At 44.4% G+C, this 24,275-nt stretch overlaps 1 protein-coding gene across 1 annotated transcript in view; it reads left to right on the top strand.

Annotated features, from left to right (window-relative positions):
• ITIH2 (inter-alpha-trypsin inhibitor heavy chain 2) overlaps nucleotides 1-22,712 on the top strand; it is a 32,217-nt gene extending 9,505 nt beyond the window's left edge. The window contains exons 6-21 of the mRNA XM_061435749.1: nucleotides 850-1,012; nucleotides 2,356-2,463; nucleotides 3,103-3,231; nucleotides 3,537-3,653; nucleotides 6,273-6,441; nucleotides 7,415-7,540; nucleotides 8,218-8,399; nucleotides 9,374-9,559; nucleotides 9,918-10,057; nucleotides 12,479-12,648; nucleotides 13,088-13,225; nucleotides 17,918-18,031; nucleotides 18,659-18,857; nucleotides 19,832-20,004; nucleotides 21,453-21,564; nucleotides 22,508-22,712. Coding sequence (XP_061291733.1) covers nucleotides 850-1,012; nucleotides 2,356-2,463; nucleotides 3,103-3,231; nucleotides 3,537-3,653; nucleotides 6,273-6,441; nucleotides 7,415-7,540; nucleotides 8,218-8,399; nucleotides 9,374-9,559; nucleotides 9,918-10,057; nucleotides 12,479-12,648; nucleotides 13,088-13,225; nucleotides 17,918-18,031; nucleotides 18,659-18,857; nucleotides 19,832-20,004; nucleotides 21,453-21,564; nucleotides 22,508-22,655 — 2,374 coding nt within the window. The 3' untranslated portion in view covers nucleotides 22,656-22,712. The remainder of the gene's footprint in view (nucleotides 1-849; nucleotides 1,013-2,355; nucleotides 2,464-3,102; nucleotides 3,232-3,536; nucleotides 3,654-6,272; nucleotides 6,442-7,414; nucleotides 7,541-8,217; nucleotides 8,400-9,373; nucleotides 9,560-9,917; nucleotides 10,058-12,478; nucleotides 12,649-13,087; nucleotides 13,226-17,917; nucleotides 18,032-18,658; nucleotides 18,858-19,831; nucleotides 20,005-21,452; nucleotides 21,565-22,507) is intronic.
• The last annotated feature ends 1,563 nt before the right edge of the window (nucleotides 22,713-24,275 follow it).

Here is a 24,275-nt window from a genome sequence, read left to right as displayed (position 1 = left end):
CCTGTGCTCAAGCCCATTCCCTCCGTGGCAAGCCAGCCCCCAGGAAGGCAGAGAAGCTCGTCCTTCTCTGCTAGGTCGCTTCTTTGTGGTACTTCCCTGATCCCACACGATCTAATTACCCACAATCTCACCTTGCTTGTTTACCATTTAAATTTTCTAAAAATCGCTGACTGTTTTTCCTAAGGCTCAACTCACCCTCATTTGACAACCCTGCTGTTTTCTCTTTAAAACCATAAACACTTCAAGATGAGTGATCACATTGGATTTGGTGTGTACGGGAGTAAATACGGCATTAGGGCTGGAAATACATATTCAATTTGAAATAATAGATGTCTTCTTTATGAAGACTTTTAAAAATGTAAAGAATCCCTAGAATGAGTCTTACCAGCAGTAGGGGAAAGGTGTGCTGTCCTTTGGATCATCTAAACTGGAATTGAGTTCCGACCCTACAACTGACTCGCATGTGATCTCAAGTGGGTTACTTACCCTTTATGAACCTCATTTGTCATCACTTGCTAAATGAAGGTCTTGGTGTCCATCTTTTAGAGGGGCTATAATAGCAATGATATGTGTCAAGTTCCTGGCAGGTAACAGGGGATCACTAACCAGTAGCTCTTTGCAGATGACACTCAGATCTGTATGAAGCTCTGCAAGAAAAAGATCAAGTAGGAGAGGGGAGGGGAATTCCAGGCTACTGGAAGGAAATTAATCTAGAAGTTGCTGTTATCTTTCCTGGACCTACCATTCGTTCTCCTAAGCAGTGAGCAGGTGGCTAGCCCAGGGCAGCCTGGACACCGTCTGCGTAGATTCTACATGTGATGACTTATGTGGGTGGGCTCGCATCTTTAGGAGCAGAGCTCTCGATATGGAGGACTTCAAAACCGAAGTAAGCATCGCCCCTGGAGCAAAGGTGCAGTTTGAACTTCATTACCAGGAAGTGAAGTGGAGGAAGCTGGGGTCCTACGAGCACAGACTCCACCTGAAGCCAGGACGACTGGCCAAGCACCTGGAGGTGAGCCCTCCCCCCTAGAGCTGGGCCCCCATCTGTGCTTTCTGTTCATCTTCTCTTCGTGGTGTTCCACGCCACTTGACACTGCAGGACAGGGTGGTGTATGGAAATTGACTCTGGGTTTGGAGTAAGGAAGTGCCGCTTCCTTACACATTTCAAGGCTAGCTCATCTCCTTATTTGCTGTGTCAATTTCCTGTGGCTGCTGTAGCAAATGATTGCACACAGGGGGCTTATGACAACAGAGATGTCTTCTTACACAGTTCTGGGGGCACGGACTGAAGTCAAGGTATTGGCAGGGCTCTTGAGGAGGGTCTGTCCCACTGCTTCTGTGGTCTGGAAGCGGCTGGCATTCCTTGACTTGTGGCCTCGTGGCCCGTCATTCTGACCTATGCCTCCCTGATCACACCTCCTCCTGAGTGTCTTAAATCTCCCTCTGCTCTTGTAAGAACATTTGTCATTGGATTTCGGGCCCACCGGGTAGATCAGGATGATCAGGATCCTTTACTGTATCCACAAAGATCCTTTTTCCAAATCAGGTAGCAGTTTCAGCTTCCAAAGATTTAATGTAGACATGCCTTTGGTGTGGGGTGGGGGTGGGGGGACCATTCAACCCTCTGACCTTCCAACTAATGCTGATTCTCAATTTTCTCATCTGTGAAGAGTCCCATCTTAGATTCCTTGGTTCCAAGTGTGATGAGAGGTCGGCGAAGGTTGAGTTCATTGTCTGTCTGTTCCACGTTCCCCCCATTGCACCCCAAGTCTCATCACCTGGATAGCAGTGCCTGTGCAGGGCAACTTGAACTCACTTCTGCTGTAGTCTTCATGTCTTGTCTTGAGAACTGAGCTTCTCTTTTCTTGGCTCTAAACTTGTTAACATCATGTGAACATTTGTGTAAGAGGCAGAGGAGGGCTGGCTGGAAGAAACCCAGGGAAGAACACAATTCACCTGGTCTCTGTTTGACACAGACGAGGGTGAAGCAGACAGGTTGTAAATTGTCTGTAGACAAAGAAGATTCAAGGGGATGAGTGGATCATGTATAATTTTCTTATAAATAAGAATGGAATGGCATGGGATGGAGTAGAAGGAGAATTAAATTCCAGAGAAACAAAGTGATAGAAAGGGAGCACTGAGTTGCCCAGAGGGTCTTTCAGCCTCCCTGGTGAGATGCATCATATCACACAGGATTTAAAGAACTTGCAGAAGAGATGGTGGAGCCATGCTAGGTCATCTTTGGGAGATCCTAGAGAGGAAAAGAGCAGCAGAGGACTTAGAATTGATAATCGTACTTCTTGCTCAAAGTCTTGAAAGATGTTTTAATGTTTTAAGTAACTTTCCCACTTCTAGGTAGATGTGCGGATTATTGAACCTCAAGGACTAAGATCTCTTCATGTTCTGGACACATTTGATGGGCATTTTGATGGCGTTCCCGTTGTATCTAAAGGACCCCAGAAGGTACCACAAGCAGTGATGTGACACAGTCTGAGTGGCCACTGGTTTGCGGGTTTTCCTCTCCCTCTCTGCTCTAGGGGATGGAAGAGTTGTCAGGTGCTGAGCTCAGGGAACTTAGGAACTGTGATCCCTGAGCAAAGTCTAGGGCCTCCCACAGGACATACAGAACAAAACCAATTGTTTCATTGCATTGTGACCAGTGTCTGTCCATTTTGAAACCCATTTCCCCCAAGTCATCCAGTGGACTTGTAGCTAAAAGACAGTCTTCACATACTATATAGAGGATTTTCCTTAATCACTGAGAGAGCTACTCAGCTTAATTCTCTCTGCCTTAATGGCCAATACTAACCACCTCTGGAGGGGTCAAAGTCCTCTAAGAACCTTTTGCCAACTCTTTCTAGAGCTGGTGGCCATTTCTTCCATGGGGTGGGGGTGAGGGGGAGGGAGGAATTCTTCGAATCTCTTATAAAGGACTGAAGCCTGGCCAACAGCACTGAAGGCTGCTAGATGCCCCTGTGATAGGACCACTGATGCTGCTTGGGTGCAGAGTGGCCCTGGACCCTCCCCTGTGTGCATGAGAAGGTGTTCCCCCCGGACAGGGAGGGGGCAGAGACCAGGCTCTGACACCACTGCTCCTTACAGGCACACATTGCCTTCAAGCCCACGGTGGCACAACAGAGAAAATGCCTCAACTGCTCAGAGACGATGGTCGACGGCGAGCTGGTGGTGATGTATGATGTGAACAGAGAGGAGAAGGTTGGGGAACTTGAGGTGGGTGCAAACAACTCTCAGGGGCCAGCTCTGCCTTAGCCAAAGATCTATTTCTTGTTGAATAAACCCCCAGGGAAATGCCCTGGGAGGTAAACTGCGGAGAGGCTGGGCCCTTTCAGAAAAGGATGGAGCGGGCGCAGGAAGAAGGGAGAGATGGACGCAGCCAAGCCTCTGTTCTCTTCTTTACGACCGTCATGCCTCCTGCTCCCCGTGGTCTCCTCTCCCCTCTCAGTCCCCAGACCCTCATCCTCCTACATGCCAAACACTGGTAATGGTTTGGCTCACAAATATGTCCTGTTTTTCAGGTATTTAATGGATATTTTGTCCACTTCTTTGCTCCTGAGAACATGGACCCAATTCCCAAAAACATCCTGTTTGTCATCGACGTTAGTGGCTCAATGTGGGGAATTAAAATGAAACAGGTGAGTAGCCCTGGGTTGCAGTGGTACCCAGGACTCCATGCCTTCTCTGATCCCCTCGTGATGGTGCAGTTGTTCGAGGCCCCTTCCCCCTAGAGCTAGTCTTAGTTCAGGCTGCTCACAAAGGAACAGAGGCTGGGTGACTTCTAAACAGGAGAAATTTCTCTCAAAACTTGCCTTTTTGAAAAATTTCACCTCCATATAAGCCCACTCTGCTCAGGCTTCTGCTTCATATTCCTTTGGTTCTCCTGCATGACATTTTAGACTAATATCTTGCCATTGTGCATGAATAACTTTAAAAACGTTTAATGCACAGTTTTTCTAATTATGTTGTAATTCCTTGAGGGTGATCATTCCATCTCATGTCTTCCAGTTTGGAGTTCCTCATAGGCTCCTTCAGTGTTAATGGTGTAGGTACAGTTGTGAACAAGGACATTCCTAGTCCACCCATTCAACTAGTGTGAACCAAGCAGTGAATCTCTGTTCATTCAACACTCACTTGTGACCACCCAGGTGTTCACTACTGTTCTAGGATCCTAGAGACAGAAAAGACTTGGCCCTGCCCACCTATCACCAGGTTCTCAGCAGTGGCACTTGTGACATTTGGGGCTGATGAATCCGTGTCGTGGGGACCACACTGTACGTTGTAGGATGTTTAGCAACATCTATTCACTAGATGCCATGGAACTCACCCTCCTCGTCATGACAATCAAAGATGTCTACACAGGGCTTCCCTGGTGGTCCAGTGGCTAAGAATGGCTAAGAATCGCCCTTGCAGTGCAGGAGACATGGGTTCGATCCCTGATCTGGGAAGATCGCAGGTGCCGTGAGGCAACTAAGCCTGCGAACTGCAACTAGAGAAAGCCTGCGCACAGCAGCAAAGGCACAGCACGGCTGAAAATAAATAAATAAAATTCAAAGTAAAAAAAAGAATGAGAAAGAAGGTGGTCTTCTCCCCCTCCACACTTAGAAAAGTGTCTTCAGACATTGCGAAATGTCCCCTGGGGAGAAAATTATCCTCATTTGAGAACCACTGCCCTAATACAGTTTATTTGTTCCTTCCTTCCCTCATTTAACAAGTATTTATTAAGCACCTGTCTTGTGTCAGGCACTTAGTTCATCACTGAAGTCTGAGATGACTGTTACACACCCAGTGGACATGACACATACAGCAGGCTATTGGCTCTCCAAGTCTGGTGTCAGAAGGTATTGAGTGAGACATGCACTTAGGAGCCACCAGTGTGTAGAAGGTACTCATAACAATGAGACCAGGTGAGAACACCGAGGAGGAAGTATAGATAAGAGAAGAAACAGAGAGCGAACCTCACACTATCCCAGTAACTAGAATAATGTGGGGAGAAGAGGAGGAATCAGCAAAGAAGACTACGCCAGCAACTCTCCTTGTGGCCCAGGGGCTAAGACTCCGTGCTCCCAGTGCAGGTGCTGGGGTTCGATCCCTGGTCCGGGAACTATATCCTGCACGCTGCAACTAAAGATCCCACATGCTGCAATGAAGACCTAAGGTCCCTTGTGCTGCAACTAATACTCAGTGCAGCCGAAATAAATACATACATTTAAAAAGAAAAGAAAAAGCAGCCAATGAGAGGAGGAGAAAACCCAGAGTGGCCGAGGCTCTGGAAGAAGATGAGGAAGTTGTACAAGGACAGCGATGTGGCCGGTTGGTCCAAATGCTGCTCAGATTGGGTCTGATGAGATGAGAAGAGTCCATTGGATTTAGCAACAGCCTTGATGAGCATAGTTTCAGTGGAGGGATGATGGTGAAAACCTGAACGGAGCGGGCTTCAGAGAGAACAGGAAAATAAGATTTGGAGACAGTGTGCTTACAATTCTTTCGAGGAATTTTATTGCAATGGGAAACTGAGAAATGGGGGAAATGGGTACGTTCAAGGTTTCTAAAGGCATGAAAAATGAAAGCGTTATTGTATGTATGGAGATGTACCAATAGAGCGAAATGTATGATACAGGAGAGCCAGAGGACAGACGCCAGAGCCATGCCTTTCAGTAGCCGAGAGAGAGCCCAACCTAGGTCACCAGCGGATGGATTTGCATTAGGCAGAAATGCTTCTCCTAGTTCTGCATTACCTGGCATCAGGGAAAAGTGTATGGGCACAAATCCTGGCAGGGGGGAGGTTTATGGTGGCAGGGGTTGTAGAAATCTTCTTCTGATGACTTCCATTTCTCAGTGAAGTAGGATTCCAGGTCATCAGCTGAGACAGGGAGAGGGAGGTGTTGGTGGTTTGAAGATGAGAAGCAGGAATTAATGCATGAGAAGGCTGAGTAGAGGGACTTGAGAAATACATTTGATTTTCAGGCACCACAAATGGGACATCTGAAGCTCAGGATTCTCAGTGTAAAGTCAGGCTGGTGAGACTCGTCATGCAAAACAAGACAGTAAAACTTTCAGTATCAAAATGCAGACAATACATGTTTGGACGGAATAGGAGAGTGTTAGATCTGTGTTGACAGAGGTGGATTTATGAGGTTTGTGGGAGAACTATAGCTCGAGCTAGTGCTTAAAATGATGAATGATTGAGCTTCCTCATTTCTTCTTAGGTTTAGAGAGTATGTAGTAAGACCCTTCTCCATTCTCTCTCGAAATAGACGGTGGAAGCAATGAAGACCATTTTGGATGACCTGCGAACTGAAGACCATTTCTCCGTGGTTGATTTCAACCACAATGTTCGAACCTGGAGAAACGATTTAGTCTCAGCTACTAAAACACAGGTTGCAGATGCCAAGAATTACATTGAGAAAATCCAGCCCAGTGGAGGTGAGTGGGTTTAGCCTAAAGCCCAGTGAGAAACTCCCACAGGATTCAGTGGAGTCCTGAGAAATATGAGAATCACTTGATAAATATGATTCCTTACCCCAGTGGTCTTTGCCTTAATAATACACTTATTATTAAACAGTGCATACTAAGTTCATGGTGAAAGCATAATATGCATCCCCCATCCCACACACATTTTTAACCATTCTGTCCTCAGAAAACGGTGTCAGTAAGTGACACTAGCTTTCTTATGACTCACACGGTAAGAGAAAGACAAATACCATGTGATATCCCTAGAATAAGACATAAATGAACTTATCTACGGAACGGACTCAGACACAGAGACTTGTGATCGCCAAGGGGAGCGGGGTGGGGCAGGGATGGATTGAGAGTTTGGCGTTAACAGATGCAAACTGTTATCTAAAGAATGGATAAACAACAAGGCCTGTTGTATAGCACGGGGGACTATATTCAATATCCTGTGATAAGCCATAATGGAAAAGAACACAAAAAAGGATGTATATTATACACACACACACACACACACATATATATATATATAACTGAATTACTTTGCTCTACAGCAGAAATTAACACAACACTGTATGTCAACTAAGCTTCAATTTGAAAAAGGGAAAAAAACACATAGAATAACACACAATTGTCTGCAGAACAGTATCCAAGTATATCAGCAAGGCTGAATAGGCAACTTCAAGTTGGGGGCTAACAAAATGGTGCTTTGAAAGGGTTACGTCATCTCTAAGGGAACTGTTCACTCTTAATACAAAGTGAATATTTCACTCCACTGGGGGATCTGGACCAGCCTGGGTAGAATTTGGAAAGCAGTCGAATGATTTGGATACTGAAAGAATGACACGTGAGTCATCACCAGACAGATGAGCCTGGGCTCCAGACGTGGTTGTTTCTGTGGGAAGTCAGAGTATATACAGAACAGCACGTTCTCTGGCTTTCCCAGGCACAAATATCAACGAAGCCCTGCTGCGGGCCATCTTTATTTTGAATGAAGCCAATAACTTGGGAATGTTGGACCCCAACTCTGTCTCGCTGATCATCTTGGTGTCTGACGGGGATCCAACAGTAGGTAAGCACCCCTTCCATTTTTAGTGATACATATTTTTCCTGTTGTTTCTTGGGAACGTGATTGGCTTAAAATGGGAACTTGAATGGCCTTTGCCTGAGTGTCTAAACCAGCTTGGGCTTCCCAAGTGGCATAGTGGTACAGAGTCCGCCTGTCAATTCAGGAGATGCAAGAGACACAAGTTCAATCCCTGGGTCGGGAAGATCCCCTGGACCAGGAAATGGCAAACCCACTCTGCTATTCTTGCCTGGGAAATCCCATGGACAGAGGAGGCTGGCAGGCTACAGTCCGGGGGGTTGCAAAGAGTTGGACGCAACTTAGCAACTGAGCATACATGCAGCACTAAACCAGTTTAAACCCATGCTTCCTAAAGGAAGAGTTCATTTGACCCTGAAACACTCACCCCACTTACAACAGCCTCTAGATGTTTGGGAGGGGGATGCTGAATGCCTCAGCCTCACCTCCACAATCCGGGGAAACTTTCATTTGAATTTGAGTCTGTGCTATGCAGATTGCTGATACATACTAGTGCAGGGTCTTATCTCCTCAATGTAACTACACTGAAGCTTAAGTGCATTTATAATTTGGACGAATTTTGCAGAACCGCCTTCCATGGATGTTCCCAAAACTTTGTGCCATTGCCTCCTCACTCCTTTCCTTCCTGTCCACATCAACTTTAGGTGAACTGAAATTGTCAAAAATCCAGAAGAATGTGAAGCAGAACATACGAGACAACATCTCCTTGTTCAGTTTGGGGATAGGATTTGATGTGGACTATGACTTTTTGAAGAGACTCTCCAATGACAACCGTGGGATCGCACAAAGGATTTACGGAAACCAGGACACTTCTGTCCAACTCAAGGTGACTTTGTTTTCTGTGCCTTTTTTGGTCATTGTTCACTCGAAATCATTCAGCTAGCAATATCTGATGCCTAAAAGAAGATGGCTGAATTCAAGTAAAAATTGTCATTATTTCAGCTATGTTAGTGCTCAGTCCCTTTCTCATGCACCCCACCCCCACTTGTATATCTGCAGTAACAGTGAGATGAGAGGCAGTGGTTGATGGGTACAAAGGTCCCTAGTCCCTGAACAGGTCTTGGGAAGCACCATCAAAGTTTCTTGAATCTCTCCAGTCCCACTGCTTGTCACGGGAACTGTTCTTCCTTGAAAGTACATTGGCATTGGGACTTCCCTGGTAGTCCAGGGCTTAAGACTCTGTGCTTTCAATGAAAGGGATGCAAGTTCAATTCCTAGTTGGGGAACTAACTTACATGCCAAGAAAAATTTTTTTTAAAAAAAGGAAAAGTATATTGGCATTTTGGAAATCAACTTTTTCTAATGCAACACAAAGCAAACTGTAGCCTGTTCGTTTCCTTAAATACAAAGGATATGTATGCATCACTTGTTTATTTTGACTAAATGGACCAAGAAAAGATTAAGGAGAAGAAGAATATATTTTACCCTACCCTCTGTTGGTACCAAGTACCATGTATCAATAGGAGGTACTGTATATAAACCTGGGAACAGGTAAGAGACAGGTTCTAATTTAGGGATATCCACCCAGAGGACTTATTATGAGTATCCATGAGCTTTTCATGCTCGTCATAACAGAAAGAAAAAGTTCTGGGCTCTTGAACTCTTGTAATCTTCTTCACAAGCCCTGTTTGTCTATTTCGGTTCATGTAATAACTGTGAGAATTTTCCATAGCTTTCCACAGAGATCTTGGAAGAATACTAAGCACTTGAAGAACCTCAGAGAAAAATGCCTCAGATTTGTAATGCGATGTGAAAATAATGATTTCTCTGTTCTTTCTTTCTTTTTTTAATGAATTGTAGAAATTCTACAACCAGGTCTCAACTCCCTTGCTCCGGAATGTTCAGTTTAACTATCCCCAACCGTCAGTCACAGACGTCACTCAGAACAGTTTCCATAACTATTTTGGAGGCTCAGAAATCGTGGTGGCTGGAAAAGTGGACCCTGAGAAATTGGGGCAGTTACAGAGCATTATCACTGCAACTTCGGTACTTTTACTTTAATTCTAAAAATATGAATTGTCTCCTGGGTACACCTTGTATATTAACAGGCTGATAGCAGAATTCCGAGAACCACTTAGGTAGAATAAAAGCAAAAAGTGAAAGGGAAGTTCCTGAGAACAGCTGTGCCATCTTCCCAACTATGGTGTAAATCCTTACCTTTTTCTTCTGAAACCCAAGCCCAGACCCCAGAGGTTGGCACTGACTTCCTCTTGTGTGTTCTTTTGGATTATTTTGCATCCCCCTGCAAGTTACCTGCTACCCTAACTCACTCACAGGAGGTCCTTTAGAAAATGTGAACTGCTTAACTACAATTCCACTCCCCTGGTGTCCTTCCATCGTCCAGGCCAATGCAGAGTTAGTCTTGGAAACCCTGGCCGAGATGGATGGCTTGGAGGATTTTCTATCCAAGGACAAGCATGCAGACCCTGATTTCACCAAGAAATTGTGGGCCTATCTGACCATCAACCAACTTCTAGCTGAACGGTAAGAAGACCATATGCCACAGGGATTTGCAAAAGGTTTGCTGAGGTTACTTGATGTCACAGACAAAAAGAGTTTGGAACCAAGAAAGGCAGCAAATTATTTCAGGGTTTGGAGTATTCATTTCCACTGCTTTCAAGCACTTTGGGGGCTTCCCAGATGGCACTAGTGGTAAAGAACTCACGTGTAAATGCAGGAGACATAAGAGACGTGGGTTTGATCTCTGGGTTGGCAACCCACTCCAGTATTTTTGCCTGGAGAATCCCATGGATAGAGGAGCCTGGCAGGCTACAGTCCACAGGGTCACAAAGAGTCGGACACGACTAAAGTAACTTGGCATGCATGCATGCGAGCACTTTTAACTAAAGCTGGGTTCACTCTTTTTTTCTTGATGGATAACAAGCATACAGTGAAGCGTGTGATGTGCATTCATTTTAAATGTACAGTTTAATGAATTTTAACTACGTCACCCATGTCATCAGTACTGGATCCAGCTCCAGAGCACTTCTTTCATCTCTGAAGTCTTCTTCATTCTTCTTCACACTCAACACCTACCTCTGGCCTTGAGTAGAAATCACTCTTCTGACATCTGTTACTGTTAGTTGTTTATGACAAAATTTCTTATAATGATACAAACTGTATTCTTTTGTTTCTGGCATTTTGCACTCCATATGATGTCTGTGAGGTTCATCCATCTCATTGCAGTGGGGACCATGAACTCATTTGCATTCACTCCTGAAAATAGTTAATGTCCAAAGAGAAATTTAAGGTTATGCAATTCTGATATTGACTGAGGGCTTCCTATAGATACTGTTTCATCTCTGGCTTCTCAGCTAACTGGTGTTTAAATGCTCCAATACAAAAGCTATGTTTCTAGAGCAATGTATGGTTCTTTGACCACCATCAGGATTATGGGGTAGGGTTGGGGCTGGTCTTTGGAGAGGAACGTGACTGCTCCTCAGTCCCCTCCACCTATTTGATCAGATTCTTGGGAAGGGGGAGCAGACTGGTCTGAATGGAGTTGGGAAAAATGAAATATAGTTGTATAACCATACTCAGAAAATCCTTGATATCAGTAAGATTATAAAACAGACACAAGATTGTAAGCTGTGGCTTTAGAGTGAGTGAGCAATGTCTCCTCCCCTTTACAAAGGCAACTGGGTAATTTAAAGGTATATAGCAAATTGGTGCTGAAGTTAAATATTGATTTTTTTAAAGAACAATCCCTTAAACGAATCAGTGGTTGTCAGCACATGGGGAGCAGGAAGGTTGCATGGGGGTTGGGAGGGTTAGGACACTGAAACTACTCTGCTTGACACTGTAATGATGGATACCTGTCATTATACATTTGTCCAAACCCACAGAAAGTACAGCACAAGCATGAACCCTAATGTCAGCAGTGGACTTTGGGCGATGACAACGTGTAGATGTAGATGTATCGATCTGACACATGTACCACTTCTAATGGGAGATGCTGAGAAGGGGGAGGCTGTCGGGTGGGGGACGGGCAGGGAGTAAATATAAAATCTCTACGTTCTGCTCAGTTTCACGGTGAGTATAAAACTGCTCTGAAAAATAGTCTGTTTGGATGTGTGGTTACCAAGGGGGGTTGGGTGGGGTGGGGACGGAGGAGGAGTTTGGGAGGTGGGGGCTAGCAGATGCAACCTGTTCCATATAGAATGGATAAACAACAAGGTCCGACTGTATGGCACAGAGAACTATATTCAGGATCCTACAATAAACCATCATGGAAAAGAATATTTTAAAAAAGAATGTATACATATATATGTATATTTGTATGTATAACTGAATCACTTTGCTGTACAGCAGAAACTAACTCAACATTATAAAGCAATCATACGCCAGTTAAAAAGTACGTTTAAAAAAAGAATAAAAATAAATAATTTCCACAAAACTCAAAAAAGAAAAAAGAATGACTGTCATACGGACAAGTCTTGTTAATTAAAAAAAAATACATATATTTTTGTTGTAATTGCTAATTTAATGAGGAACACTCATAAAAATAAATTTGAGATCCATCAAAAAAAGAAAATAACAATGTAAATCAACTGTACTTCACTAAAAAAAATAATAATCATAATCTGTTTAAAAAGTTCCAAGAGGGAGGCTCAAAAGGTAGGGGATATATATATATATATATATATATATTAATATCATTATGACTGATTCTCATTGCTGTATGCAGTAACAAACGCAGCATAGTAAAGCAATTTTTCACCAATTAAAAAATAAAAGAAGAAATTTTTAAAAATTCCTTAAGGGTACATAGCTAGGTAAAATACCAGGCTTCATGAAGCCAGCTCGTTCTGTTTTCCCTCGTGGCCCCCAGAGTCCTGGTTGACTCCAGAAGTGGCAGAGTTCGGTCTTGTGATGCTGTCCAATGTCTCTGTTTCCTGAACACAGGAGCCTGGCTCCTACAGCTGCCATGAAAAGGAAAATTACAAAGACAATCCTGCAGATGTCTCTGGATCACCACATAGTGACCCCCCTCACAGCGATGGTGATTGAGAACGAGGCCGGGGACGAACGCATGCTGGCAGACTCCCCTCCGCAGGACCATTCCTGCTGTTCAGGCGAGTCTCCCTACCTGGACAAGAAGTATTCCGGTCGGTTTTCCTATCCTGCAGCAAGGTCCTCCATCCCCTCCTCTCTCTTCCCAGTCCTGTGTCCCCAGCTGACCTTCCTGCCAATTGACTTCGGCGACAGTTTCTCGCTGCCGTCTTCAAACATGTTTGCTCACTTGTCTTCCAAAGGAATTCTGAAAATCTGTGTATTCCCCTCACACATTGTTTAAATCAACATTAAAAAATTCTCACCTTCTTTAAATAGTGACAACAAATTTCATTCATGATGACACATGGAGCTGAAAGAGAACTCAGGAATAAAAATAATTCTAGAAAAACCTAGCTGAGAATCGCTGGTGTTGGCCTGCATAAACCCAATTCTTAAAATTATAAGCAGCTTCTATGGAAAAGTAAACCCAGAAACTAATGGATAGTGTTCTCCACGCAGGCGCCCTGTATCACGGCAGCAAAGTGAGCCCAAATTCAGTCCCATCTTGGGTCAACCCTTCACCAGCGCCAGTGCTCCCAATGCCTGCTGTCGGCGCTCAGGTGCTTGAGTCAACCCCTCCTCCACATGTGATGAGAGGTAAGAGGATGAACCCTCTGGGATGGAAGAGATGCACCTCTTGTGTGGGGAGGGCCAACGGGTATCCGTGGAAAGGGCATTCTCTTTGGAGATTGTTCACGACACTCACGTGAATGTGCATTACTTAATAGTCTTCACTTCACTTCCTTTATTGTGAAAACAGGCATCATGATTCTATACATGACTGGGTTGTTGGTGAAATGTGAAACCATCTGTAAAGAGCTAGCATGTAATAGCCACTCAATAAACAGGTGTTATTATCAAAGACGAGAAGCTATCCATCTTAGGATCAAAAATACTTGAATGTTATTTCCTATAGAACTGCACTATTGTTACTGTTGAGTGGCTAAACCATGTCCCAGTGTTCGCAGCCCCATGGAGTATAACCCGCCAGGCCCCTCTGTCTATGGGATTTCCCAGGCAAGAATATTGGAGGGGGTTGCTATTTCCTTCTCCAGGGGATCTTCTTGACTGTGAGATGGAACCTGCATCTCCTGCCTCTCCTCCATCGGCAGGCACATTCTTTACCACTGAGCCACCTGTTCAGTTCAGTTCAGTTGCTCAGGCGTGTCTGACTCTTTGCCACCCCATGAATCGCAGCATGCCAGGCCTCCGTGTCCATCATCAACTCCCGGAGTTTACCCAAACTCATGTCCATTGAGTCGGTGATGCCATCCAACCATCTCATCCTCTGTCGTCCCCTTCTCCTCCTGCCTTCAATCTTTCCCAGCATCAGAGTCTTTTCAAATGAGTCAGCTCTTCACATCAGGTGGCCAAAGTATTGGAGTTTCAGCTTCAACATCAGTCCTTCCAGTGAATATTCAGGACTGATCTCCTTTAGGGTTGACTGGCTTGATCTTGCAGTCCAAGGGACTTGCAAGAGTCTTCTCCAATACCAAGTTCAAAAGCATCAATTCTTCAGTGCTCAGCTTTCCTTATAGTCCAACTCTCACATCCATACATGACTACTGGAAGCCACCTGAGGAGCCTGTAAAACTGCATTATCATCACATTATTTGCAGGACTATTTGTTAATTTGCTTGCTCGATTTTAAGTGTATTTGAAAATCCTAGTTTTGCTCAGTGTTTAAAAATCTAGAGCTAGGGACCTTGCTTCTGTGTTTCAATGATGCCCTCTTGCACCCAGCTCCTACACAAAATCAATTAACCAAGTGTTTACTGATGACAGAGCATGGGCCTGATGGTGTGAGGAGTGCAGAGCAGGGCAAGACTCTGTCTGTGCTCTGCTTGAGTTGACCCTGCACATCTTGCTCCCACACATACTTGAAGGAGCACATCAGGATGGCTGGGAGAATCAGTTTGTAATCAGTGTGGCTTTAAGTCATAGCTGTGCCACTGACTAACTCTGTCATGTGACCTCAGGCAAGTCACTTGTCCTCTGCAGGACCACAGTGAGACTTAGTTAATATTTGCAGAGAGCTTTGTGACAGTATCTGGAAAACAGTGGTCTTTCACTGGATGGTACCCTGCTCTTTCGATTTTATTCTGGAGAACACAACCACTGCTGCTGCTAAGTCACTTCAGTCGTGTCCAACTCTGTGCGGCCCCATATTTGGCAGCCCACCAGGCTCCCCCATCCCTGGGATTCTCCAGGCAAGAATACTGGAGTGGGTTGCCATTGCCTTCTCTGAACACAACCACTGCAGCTCCTAATTCAGACCTTCCTCTTCAGTCCCTTCAGTTCTGAGGCTCAAAGCCCGACAGTTTGAAATTACTCCTCTCCACTAGGTCACCAGATACTGTGGCTTCTACCAGATGTCTCTTGAATTTCTGCCCCCACCCCTCCCCAAACCAATTCACCATGCTAGTTCCTGCATTTAACATTTCTTGCTTGAAAGACTGCTGTCTTAGCTAGTAAATGATCTTCCTGTGTGTACTTTCTGATACTTAATTCATACTGAGACCAGTAATTGTAATATTGGGTTGGCCAAAAAGTTCGTTTGGGTTTTCCTGTAATATCGTACAAAAAACCTGAATGAACGTTTTGGCCAACCCACTTAAATGGGGTCAAATCATATTACATTTATTCTCCAAAAGCTTTAAAAGCTCCCCAACAGAATAAAGGTCTGTCCTGTAGCGTGGCGGTTCATGGTCTCTATGACCTACATTCTTGGTCTTATCAAAAACCCATTCTCCAGGTACCTTGAGTTCCTATCCAAACAAATCATCAACTTCTCTCCCGCCATACCTTTCCCCATTCTGTCCACTCGAGGATAAAATCTCTCTCTCTCTCTTGTGTCTTTTACCTACCGGTCTTCCCCTACCTTCAAGACTTAGTTCAAAAGCCAACTCTTTCAATTGTTTTCTCTTTTTGGCCACACCATGGTATGCAGGATCTTAGTACCCCCGCCCCCTGCCACCAACCAGGGATCAAACCCACGCCCCCTGCGGGTGAAGTGCAGACTCTCAACCACTCACCCACCAGGGAAGTCTCTGCCCACCCTTTCATAAGGTCCTTCTCCACTTGCCTGAGTGGAATTGATCATCCTTTCATCTTCATTCCCAGAGCGTTGTGCTTGGGTCATTTTTCTATCATTTACTTTATTCCATCTCATATGCATGCTTGGTTCTGCCTTCATGAAAGAAAAAATGACATTCGTTAAAGGAAAGAGATTATTCATGACATCTGTGAAAGCACGGTAAGGAAGATTTTATTCAAGGGGATGTAGGTACCACTACATTGGGGTATTGCGGTGGGGTAAGGAGATTGGATTCAGTCTGAACACACCGTGGGAAAGTGGGCATTTATAGACAAAAACAGGCTGGGGTCAGTGGATGGAAGATTACTAAGAGGAAGCATCAGTGGGAAAGGGGAGGTCTGGTTAAACTGACCTACAGTGCCTCCCTGATAGCTCAGTTGGTAAAGAATCCGCCTGCAATGCAGAAGATGCTGGTTCAATTTCCTGGGTCAGGAAGATCCGCTGGAGAAGGGATAGGCTACCCACTCCAGTATTCTTGGGCTCCCCTTGTGGCTCAGCTGGTAAAGAATCTGCCTGCAATGCGGGAGACCTGGGTTCGACCCCTGGGTTGGGAAGATCCCCTGGAGAAGGGAAAGGCTACCCACTCCAGTATTCTGGCCTAGAGAATTCCATGGACTGTATAGTCCACAGGGTTGCAAAGGGTCAGACACGACTGAGTGACTTTCACTTCACTTCAGCAGGATTTTTGCTGAAGGTAGGCCAAGTGATCAGACCCCACCTAGTGGGGGATGGAGGAAGGGAGGAACCTGATGAAGATAAAAAGGTGATCAGATTTGGAGGGTGGAGGATTCTAGCTAAACCTCCTTAGTAGGATTTTTGCTAAAACTGGACAATGCAGAGATGAACACAGAGGTCCAGAATTTGAGGTTGAACTTGAAGAGTTCAGGGAAACCTGAGTTTATTCAAAGAGAGAATCTTTGTCACGCCATTAAATTGTTCCTTTCTTGAAGGTAGGGACCACGACTTTTATAGCTACACCAAACATTGCCTAACTCAAAGCTTTGCACATAATTTGTTTTTTTCTCACTGAATATTTGTTGACTGGTTAAACAAACAAAAAAGATCAGCCAAAATAATGGTGTCTGGTAACAAAGGAGTACTTTCTTGGGAATAGCTTGATCCTTGATTGCTCTTGGAATTGATCAATACTAATTTGTATGCCGACAGGTAATGTCTTTTTTATTTTTATGCACTGTGTGCTGCTGCTGCTAAGTTGCTTCAGTCGTGTCCGACTCTGTGCGACCCCAGAGACGGCAGCCCACCAGGCTCCCCCGTCCCTGGGATTCTCCAGGCAAGAACACTGGAGTGGGTTGCCATTTCCTTCTCCAATGCATGAAAGTGAAAAGTGGAAGTGAAGTCGATCAGTCCTGTCTGACTCTTAGCGACCCCATGGACTGCAGCCTACCAGGCTCCTCCGTCCATGGGATTTTCCAGGCAAGAGTACTGGAGTGGGGTGCCATTGCCTTCTCCGTATGCACTGTGTATAGCTATTTAAAAATACAGGTACTTTATCTATATAAACATTCACTGTATACACACATATGTTGCTCTTCAGTTGCTATGTCATGTCCAACTCTTTGTGGCCCCACAGACTATAGCCTGCCAGGCTCCTCTGTCCATCACTATCTCCTGGAGTTTGCTTAAATTCATGTCTGTTGATTCAGTGATGCTATCTAACCATCTTATCCTCTGCCACCTCCTTCTCCTATGCATATATATGTAGTATATATATAGTATATGTGTGTGTGCATTTCTTCTTATGTCTTTTTTTAATATTTTATTTATTATTTATTTATTTGGTTGTACAGGGTCTCAGTTGCAGCATGTGGAATCTAGTTTCCTGACCAAGGATAGAACCCGGGTCCCCTGCATTGGGAGGGCAGAGTCTTAGTCACTGGATCACCAGCAAAGTCCCCCTTATGTCTTTCTTATTCATTTTTCTCTCTAGCCAAGCACATATGGTGTGGCTACAGAATGAGTATCCACTCTGTACATAACCTAAAACCTGATGGCAGCTCCATGAGGAGGGGACAGTGCTTGGACCCTGAGTCCCTGGTGCCTGGAAGAGTACCTGGCATATAATAGGAGCCCAGTACACATTTGTTCTTGTGAGATGTTTGGCAATAAAATACTGTTCAAAATAATCTTTTCTATGATTTTGCTTAGTTTCATTTTCTTTGTATATTTTCCAGTTGAAAATGACCCACACTTCATCATCTACCTGCCAAAAAGCCAAAAGAATATTTGTTTCAATATTGACTCAGAACCTGGAAAAATCCTCAACCTTGTTTCTGATCCAGAATTAGGTAAGATTAAAATATACTATATTTGAATTAGACTACTAGGTCATAGTCATTCTGCCCTATTGTTTTTATCTGGATTTCTTTCTTTCCCACCTTAATAAAAATGTTTTATATATTATATATAGGACTTCCTAGGTGGTGCAGTGGTAAAGAACCCACCTGCCAATGCAAGAGACTCGGGTTTGATTCCTGGGTCAGGGAGATCCCCTAGAGGAGGAAATGGCAACCCACTCCAGTATCCTTGCCTGGAAAATTCCACGGACAGAGGATCCTGGAGTGCTATAGTCCATAGGGTTGCAGAGAGTTGGACATGACTGAGTACAGCACAGCATATTTTTCAAGCTCTGATAGTAAGAAATTAAATATATTCTTGTTTGAACTATTGTAGATACAATACGCTGAGTATAAACTAGCAGAACTTGTGATATAATTCATTTAAACCATAAAAAAATTATAAAATGAAAATTACAAAGGAAAAAATGGTGTGTGAATCCTGAAGCAAAATAAAACAATAATTTCCCATGTTGTCACGTTTTCTAAGTTTGAGTTATTGTGCCCATATTGGCCAAAAAAAAAAAAAAAAAAGAAATAGCACACAGGACAGAAAAAAACTCCTGTCTTTTCCTGCAGGGGTTTTGGTCAACGGACAGCTCGTCGGTGCCAAGAAGCCCAAGAATAAAAAACTCAGCACCTATTTTGGGAAACTGGGATTTTATTTCCAACGTGAAGATGTGAAGGTAGAAATCAGCACGGAGACCATCTCCCTAAGTAGGGGCTCCCGAACATCCGTCTTGTCCTGGTCTGACACGGCCCACGTGCTTCATCAGAGGCAAGTACTGTTACATCCGGATTCAGATGTGACCTCGACCCATGATCCCATCAACAAACCCAGACGTCCATGACACAGAGAACTCAAAATCATCATTTTAAATGTGAGGAAGTCGAGGTTCAGAAAAAATTGTGTTCCTTCCTTCCCCTGCTCCTGGCAGTAGAGTCTGTGTGCTTTGGTCACGGAGTGCTTTATAGCCTAGCACCTGGCGCACAGTAAGGATTCCATAAGGACGTGTTGGACAAGTGAATGAAGCCATCAGCTGAAAGCCAGTCAGCCGTGTCAGAGCATGCTCAGAAACACAGGGCTGTTGTCTTAGAGTAATATCTTCCCATGAGTATCTGTTCATTGTTGATACAGAAACGGTATACACTGACAGAATTCCAGTGCTAGGAGATACATCAACATTCTGTGATGAAAACGTTTTAAGGCTCTTAGAAAACTGGGGTGGGGATGGGGGGTTGTACTGGGCAGAGTGAAGTCATGTTAGGAGTGGGAGGGGAATGATTTGATAAATGAGTCAGTTCTAGGGACTTCACACTCCCAACGCAGGGGGTGTTGAGTTCGATCCCTGGTCGGGGTACTAGAGGCTACATGCGGCAACTGAGAGATTCCACATACCACAACGGAGATCTCAGATCCTGCAAGCTGTAACTAAGACCCAGTGCAGCCAAATATTAGTGTTTAAAAAATAAATAAATAAATAAATAAAGCAAATCAGTTCTAGAAACATTCATTCCTTTTTTAAAATCTGTGAGTGAAGTGAAAGTCGTTCAGTTGTGTCTGACTCTTTGCTACCGCATGGACTGTAGCCTACCAGGGTCCTCTGTCCATGGAATTCCCCAGGCAAGAATACTGGAGTGGGTGAACATTTCCTTTTCCAGGGGATCTTCCCGACCCAGGATGGAACCAGGGATTGTAGGATAATTGCTTTACAATGTTGTGTCATTAATTCCTTTCTGCCTTCCCACTAGGGTGCTTGTCTCTGTGAAGAAAGAGAAAACTGTGACTGTCACCCTGGATAAAGAGATGTTCTTCTCTGTTTTACTTCATCGCGTTTGGAAGAAGCACCCGATCAATGTCGACTTTTTGGGGATCTACATCCCCCCCACAAACAAGTTTTCTCCTAATGTGCACGGGCTGATAGGTAAAGTGTCCCTGGACCGTCTGGCTGGTGTGGGACTGACCATCCTAGGTCTTAAGCAACTTTGCCTCAAGGTTAGAACGTTTGGGTAGAATGTGGAAAAGTGACAGGTGTGGAGTGGAGGCTTCAGGGGGACCCACACTCACACCTGGGTCTTAATTTCTGAAGGTGCCTGAGTGACACAGAAAGAGTTCAGTGTCACTGACAGAGTGTAATGTTTGTCACTGTTCAGTTTCCATAGAAACACAAAGTGCATCTTATCATGCAGGGCCATGGGGAGAAAGCCAGATTTGGGTCAGGAACCAGAAGCAGAAACAAGGTCTGGGCTAGGACCTTTACTCTGTGGCAGAGACAAGACAGAGCAGCTGGTGTGGGGTTGGTTGGCTTGGTAATTGCAGCAGGCGTTAAGCTATAGGACGTTTTTCCGTGCGTGGTACCTTGCCCAGGAATGATTCCTCTGGGTCTCAGGCCAGAGAGAAGAGGTCTGGCTCGGTTCATTTGAAGATTCCAGCCGGGCTCCTGACTTCTTTGTTATCTTTCATAGTTGGCTTTCCCAGGGAGGGGTAGATGTAGTGTTTAAGATATCAAACATCATAAGATAAACATATAATTTTAAGATATCAAACATCATAAGATAAACACATAAAACACATGATTCCTCTAACAAAGCAGTGTAGGGCGACTCAGTCATGCTACAGCCAGGACAGTTTCCTGCTCCAGACAAGGTTTTCCCAGGGCTGGGCTTTCATCACCAACTGGGCAGATAAAGAGAACAGATTAAATTTTATGCTGAAGATTTTTTTCTCACTGAAGAGAAGTGAACTGGCTTAGGAAGTCTGTGATAATGAACAGGGTGTCCAGGTAAACCTTCCCTACTTTGTAAAGAACTATGGCAACTTAAGCGTATAGTAGCATCGCTACTTTGGCCACCTGATGCGAGCTGACTCATTGGAAAAGATCCTGATGCCGGGAAGGACTGAGGGCAAGAGGAGAAGGAGAGCGTTAGAGGAGGAGATGGTTGGATGGCATCACCGGCTCCATGGACACGAGCAAACTCCAGGAGATAGTGAGGGACAGGGAGGCCTGGCGTGCTGCAGTCCACAGGGTCGCAGAGTCGGACATGACTGAGTGACTGAACAACAAATAGCATCACGAACCAACTTTGTTTTTTCAGTTTGACCAGTGCTCTCAGGTGCTGACCTTCAGGACATTCACATTTACTTAGGGTCCAGTTGATCAGCCTCATTGTCTAATGACAGCAAGGTGAGCAGCATGGGTCTGCCCTCAGGAAGGACCCACCCCTTTCCATCTGAATCTTTTTCCTCTCAACACATCTTTCTATCCCAGAAAGTCTGAGACGGACCCAAATGCAGCTCGGATCACGTGACCAGCTTGCCCTTTTGTCGCCCCTTGAGTTGCATGTAAATAAACATCTAGACCTTGTCTCATAGGCCAGTTCATGAATGAGCCAAAGATTCACGTCTTCAACGAGCGACCGGGAAAGGACCCTGAGAAGCCAGAGGCAAGCATGGAGGTGAAGGGACAAAAGCTGGTTGTCACCAGGTAGGTCTCAGATGCGTAAGACGGGATCAGAAGGGGCTTCTGTGAGGATTGGACTCATAGGGCAAAATGGAAGAGGTAAACACACTAGTTGTGTTTATGTGAAATTCAAATTTAACTGGCATCCTGTTTTTATTTATCCCTTTTTTTGGCCATGCCCCACAGCACGTGGGGTCTTAGTTCCCTCACCAGGATGGAAACTGCGCCCCCTGCATGAGGGCACGAGGGAAGTCCCTAACATCCTGGGTTCTTATTTGCTAAATCTGGCAGCTTCTTCCTTGCTTTGAGCTAATCTGGAGACTATACCAGCCCTAACTGGCCTTGAGAACACAGCCGCCAGCCAGTTCTCACTGCTTCCTTGCCCTCTGTGTACCCCATGACCACAAAGAAGACTGGCCCTGAATCCTTGGGCCTCCCCTCTGCCAAGGTAGAAGGTGCAAAATGAGAAAAAAAGAAAGTGAATTTGCACTCCTTACGTTCCTGGGACTATATCGGTCAATCTCTATACAGGTTATTTGAATTTCTAAGGACACACTGCTTATTCTCTTTCTAAACCAAGTCCCAGACTCTGTTATTTTGTACAACTTGGGGAATGGGGATGGGAGGGTGTTAGCAGATACAGTGCTACGTGCGCACTCAGGTGTGCCCGACTCTTTGTGACCCCACAGATGTAGCCAGCCAGGCTCCTCTGTCCACGGAATTTTCCAGGCAGGGATACTGGAGTGGTTGCCATTTCCCTGGGATCTTTCCGACCCAGGGATGGAACCTGAGTCTCCAGTATCTCCTGCATTGGCAGGTGGGTTCTTTACCACCAAGCCAACAGGGAAGCCCAGAGATGGTGCTAGAAGGGGGCAGAAAACAGAGAGGGAGAGCGTGTCTCTTTTCTGGATGTGCAGGCTGGCCCCGCCCTGGTCTGTTTCCTAACCACGCTCACGCTGTCTTGCAGGGGCCTGCAGAAGGACTACCGGACGGACAGAGTGTTTGGAACGGATGTTCCCTGTTGGTTTGTGCACAACAGCGGGAAAGGCTTCATTGACGGGCATTACAAGGATTACTTTGTGCCTCGGCTCTATAGCTTCCTCAGACGGCCTTAAAAGTTTATAGCTGGGGAAATTCTCGGTCAAAAAATAAAGTTTTTTTTTTTCCTGCCACCTTTGTAGTCATTCTTTGTAATCAAAACCTACCAGACATCAAGGTGGTTGATAAAACCTATTAACACAGCTGAAGAAAATAAATAACTTTGCCAAGAAGTTTTAGGATATTGCTGTTTGCAGATGCGAAGTTGTGTTAATTGAGGCACAGAGGAAAGCTGCTTTGGTGAGTCAAGCCACCATCTGGACAGTCCTGGGTTCGGCATTTACTGGGAGGACGTCACTATGGTTGAGTGTCAGGGCCTCGGCTTTACAACTGAATATATTTTTAGGTGGTCAGTTCCACAGGAAGTTCAATTATGAGGTTATTTGGTGAACTCTGAACAAGAAGTCACTCACCTTAATTGTCTTGTAGTTATATATATATAAATCTGTTACCCAACCTTGCTAAGATACCTATGATGGTCCATCATGCTTAATCAAAATTCCCTCCTTGGTACTGGCCTCAGAGACCCTTTTTAGTCCAGGAAGACATACAGTCAGGGTTCTGCTGAGAAAGAGAACTGGTGGGATGGCTGTATCATATATACATATATACACACACTATACACACACATACATATACAGTTGGCCCTTGAACAATGTGGGGCTTGGGGCTGCCAAAATCCCACAGTCAAAAACCTACAAACTTTTATCTCTGTCTCAAAAACAAAGGAATTGACATCCGATGACTCACGCAAGGGCAGGAGATGGAAACAGTCTGGAATGAACTAGGACTCAAACACTAGTTCTTTTGATTCCATGTAGTGTGATCTCTAATCTGACACAAACTTCTCCCACACTTAGTTCATTTAAAGATCTGTAAATTGAAAATATAAGTACTATATTTGGTTTTTAAAAAATCCATGCCGTTCATGCCCATGTTGCTCAAGGCTCAACTTAAAGAGCTCTGTTATTAGGAATTGGCTCATGTGATTATGGAGGCTGGTCCAAGTCTGATCTATAGTTATTCTGTACTTTCCTTTGCTTATAATCTTCCTTTAAATCTATTCTGAAAATGGGTATGTGTTCAAAGACCAAAGTGATAAAATTGCACTTTAGAAAAAAATTTAAATCTGCATTTTTATGAAGCTTTCTCTGCATAATTTGACAAAAACCAGTTTTCATTTTAGAAAGCAGACAAAGCTACCTTTTTGGAGATACTCAACCAGTATTTGAGAAAGCAGGTGATTATCTTTGGACATAATTGCAAAATATGAAATGTATGTGATTATTTCTGTAACCTAAAGATAACCTCAGTGCTGACGAGGTAAAACAGCATTGCCTTTTAGTTCCATTCATCTATAAAAACTGGTCACCTATGATTTTTTAAAAAAATCTACTACATCTTTTCCATTCCATCTCAAAAGTATGAATCTTAAAATGCTAATATTCAACACAAACTTCAAAAGTGGGTTCTTATCATGGCTACTTTGTAAAACATTTTTGCTCTAAAACCACTACTTTAGCTACGTAAGGTTACTTCTAGTCCTAGTATTTTACATGTGCTCAGTAGTTTTACAAATAATTATGAAAATCTTGGGGTATAAATTTACATGCAGTGTATTTAGCAACACAGTCCTA

The sequence above is a fragment of the Bos javanicus genome, chromosome 13 (assembly GCF_032452875.1).
Source record: "Bos javanicus breed banteng chromosome 13, ARS-OSU_banteng_1.0, whole genome shotgun sequence".
Lineage (NCBI taxonomy): Eukaryota > Metazoa > Chordata > Mammalia > Artiodactyla > Bovidae > Bos > Bos javanicus.
This window is presented reverse-complemented; position numbering and strand designations above follow the sequence as displayed.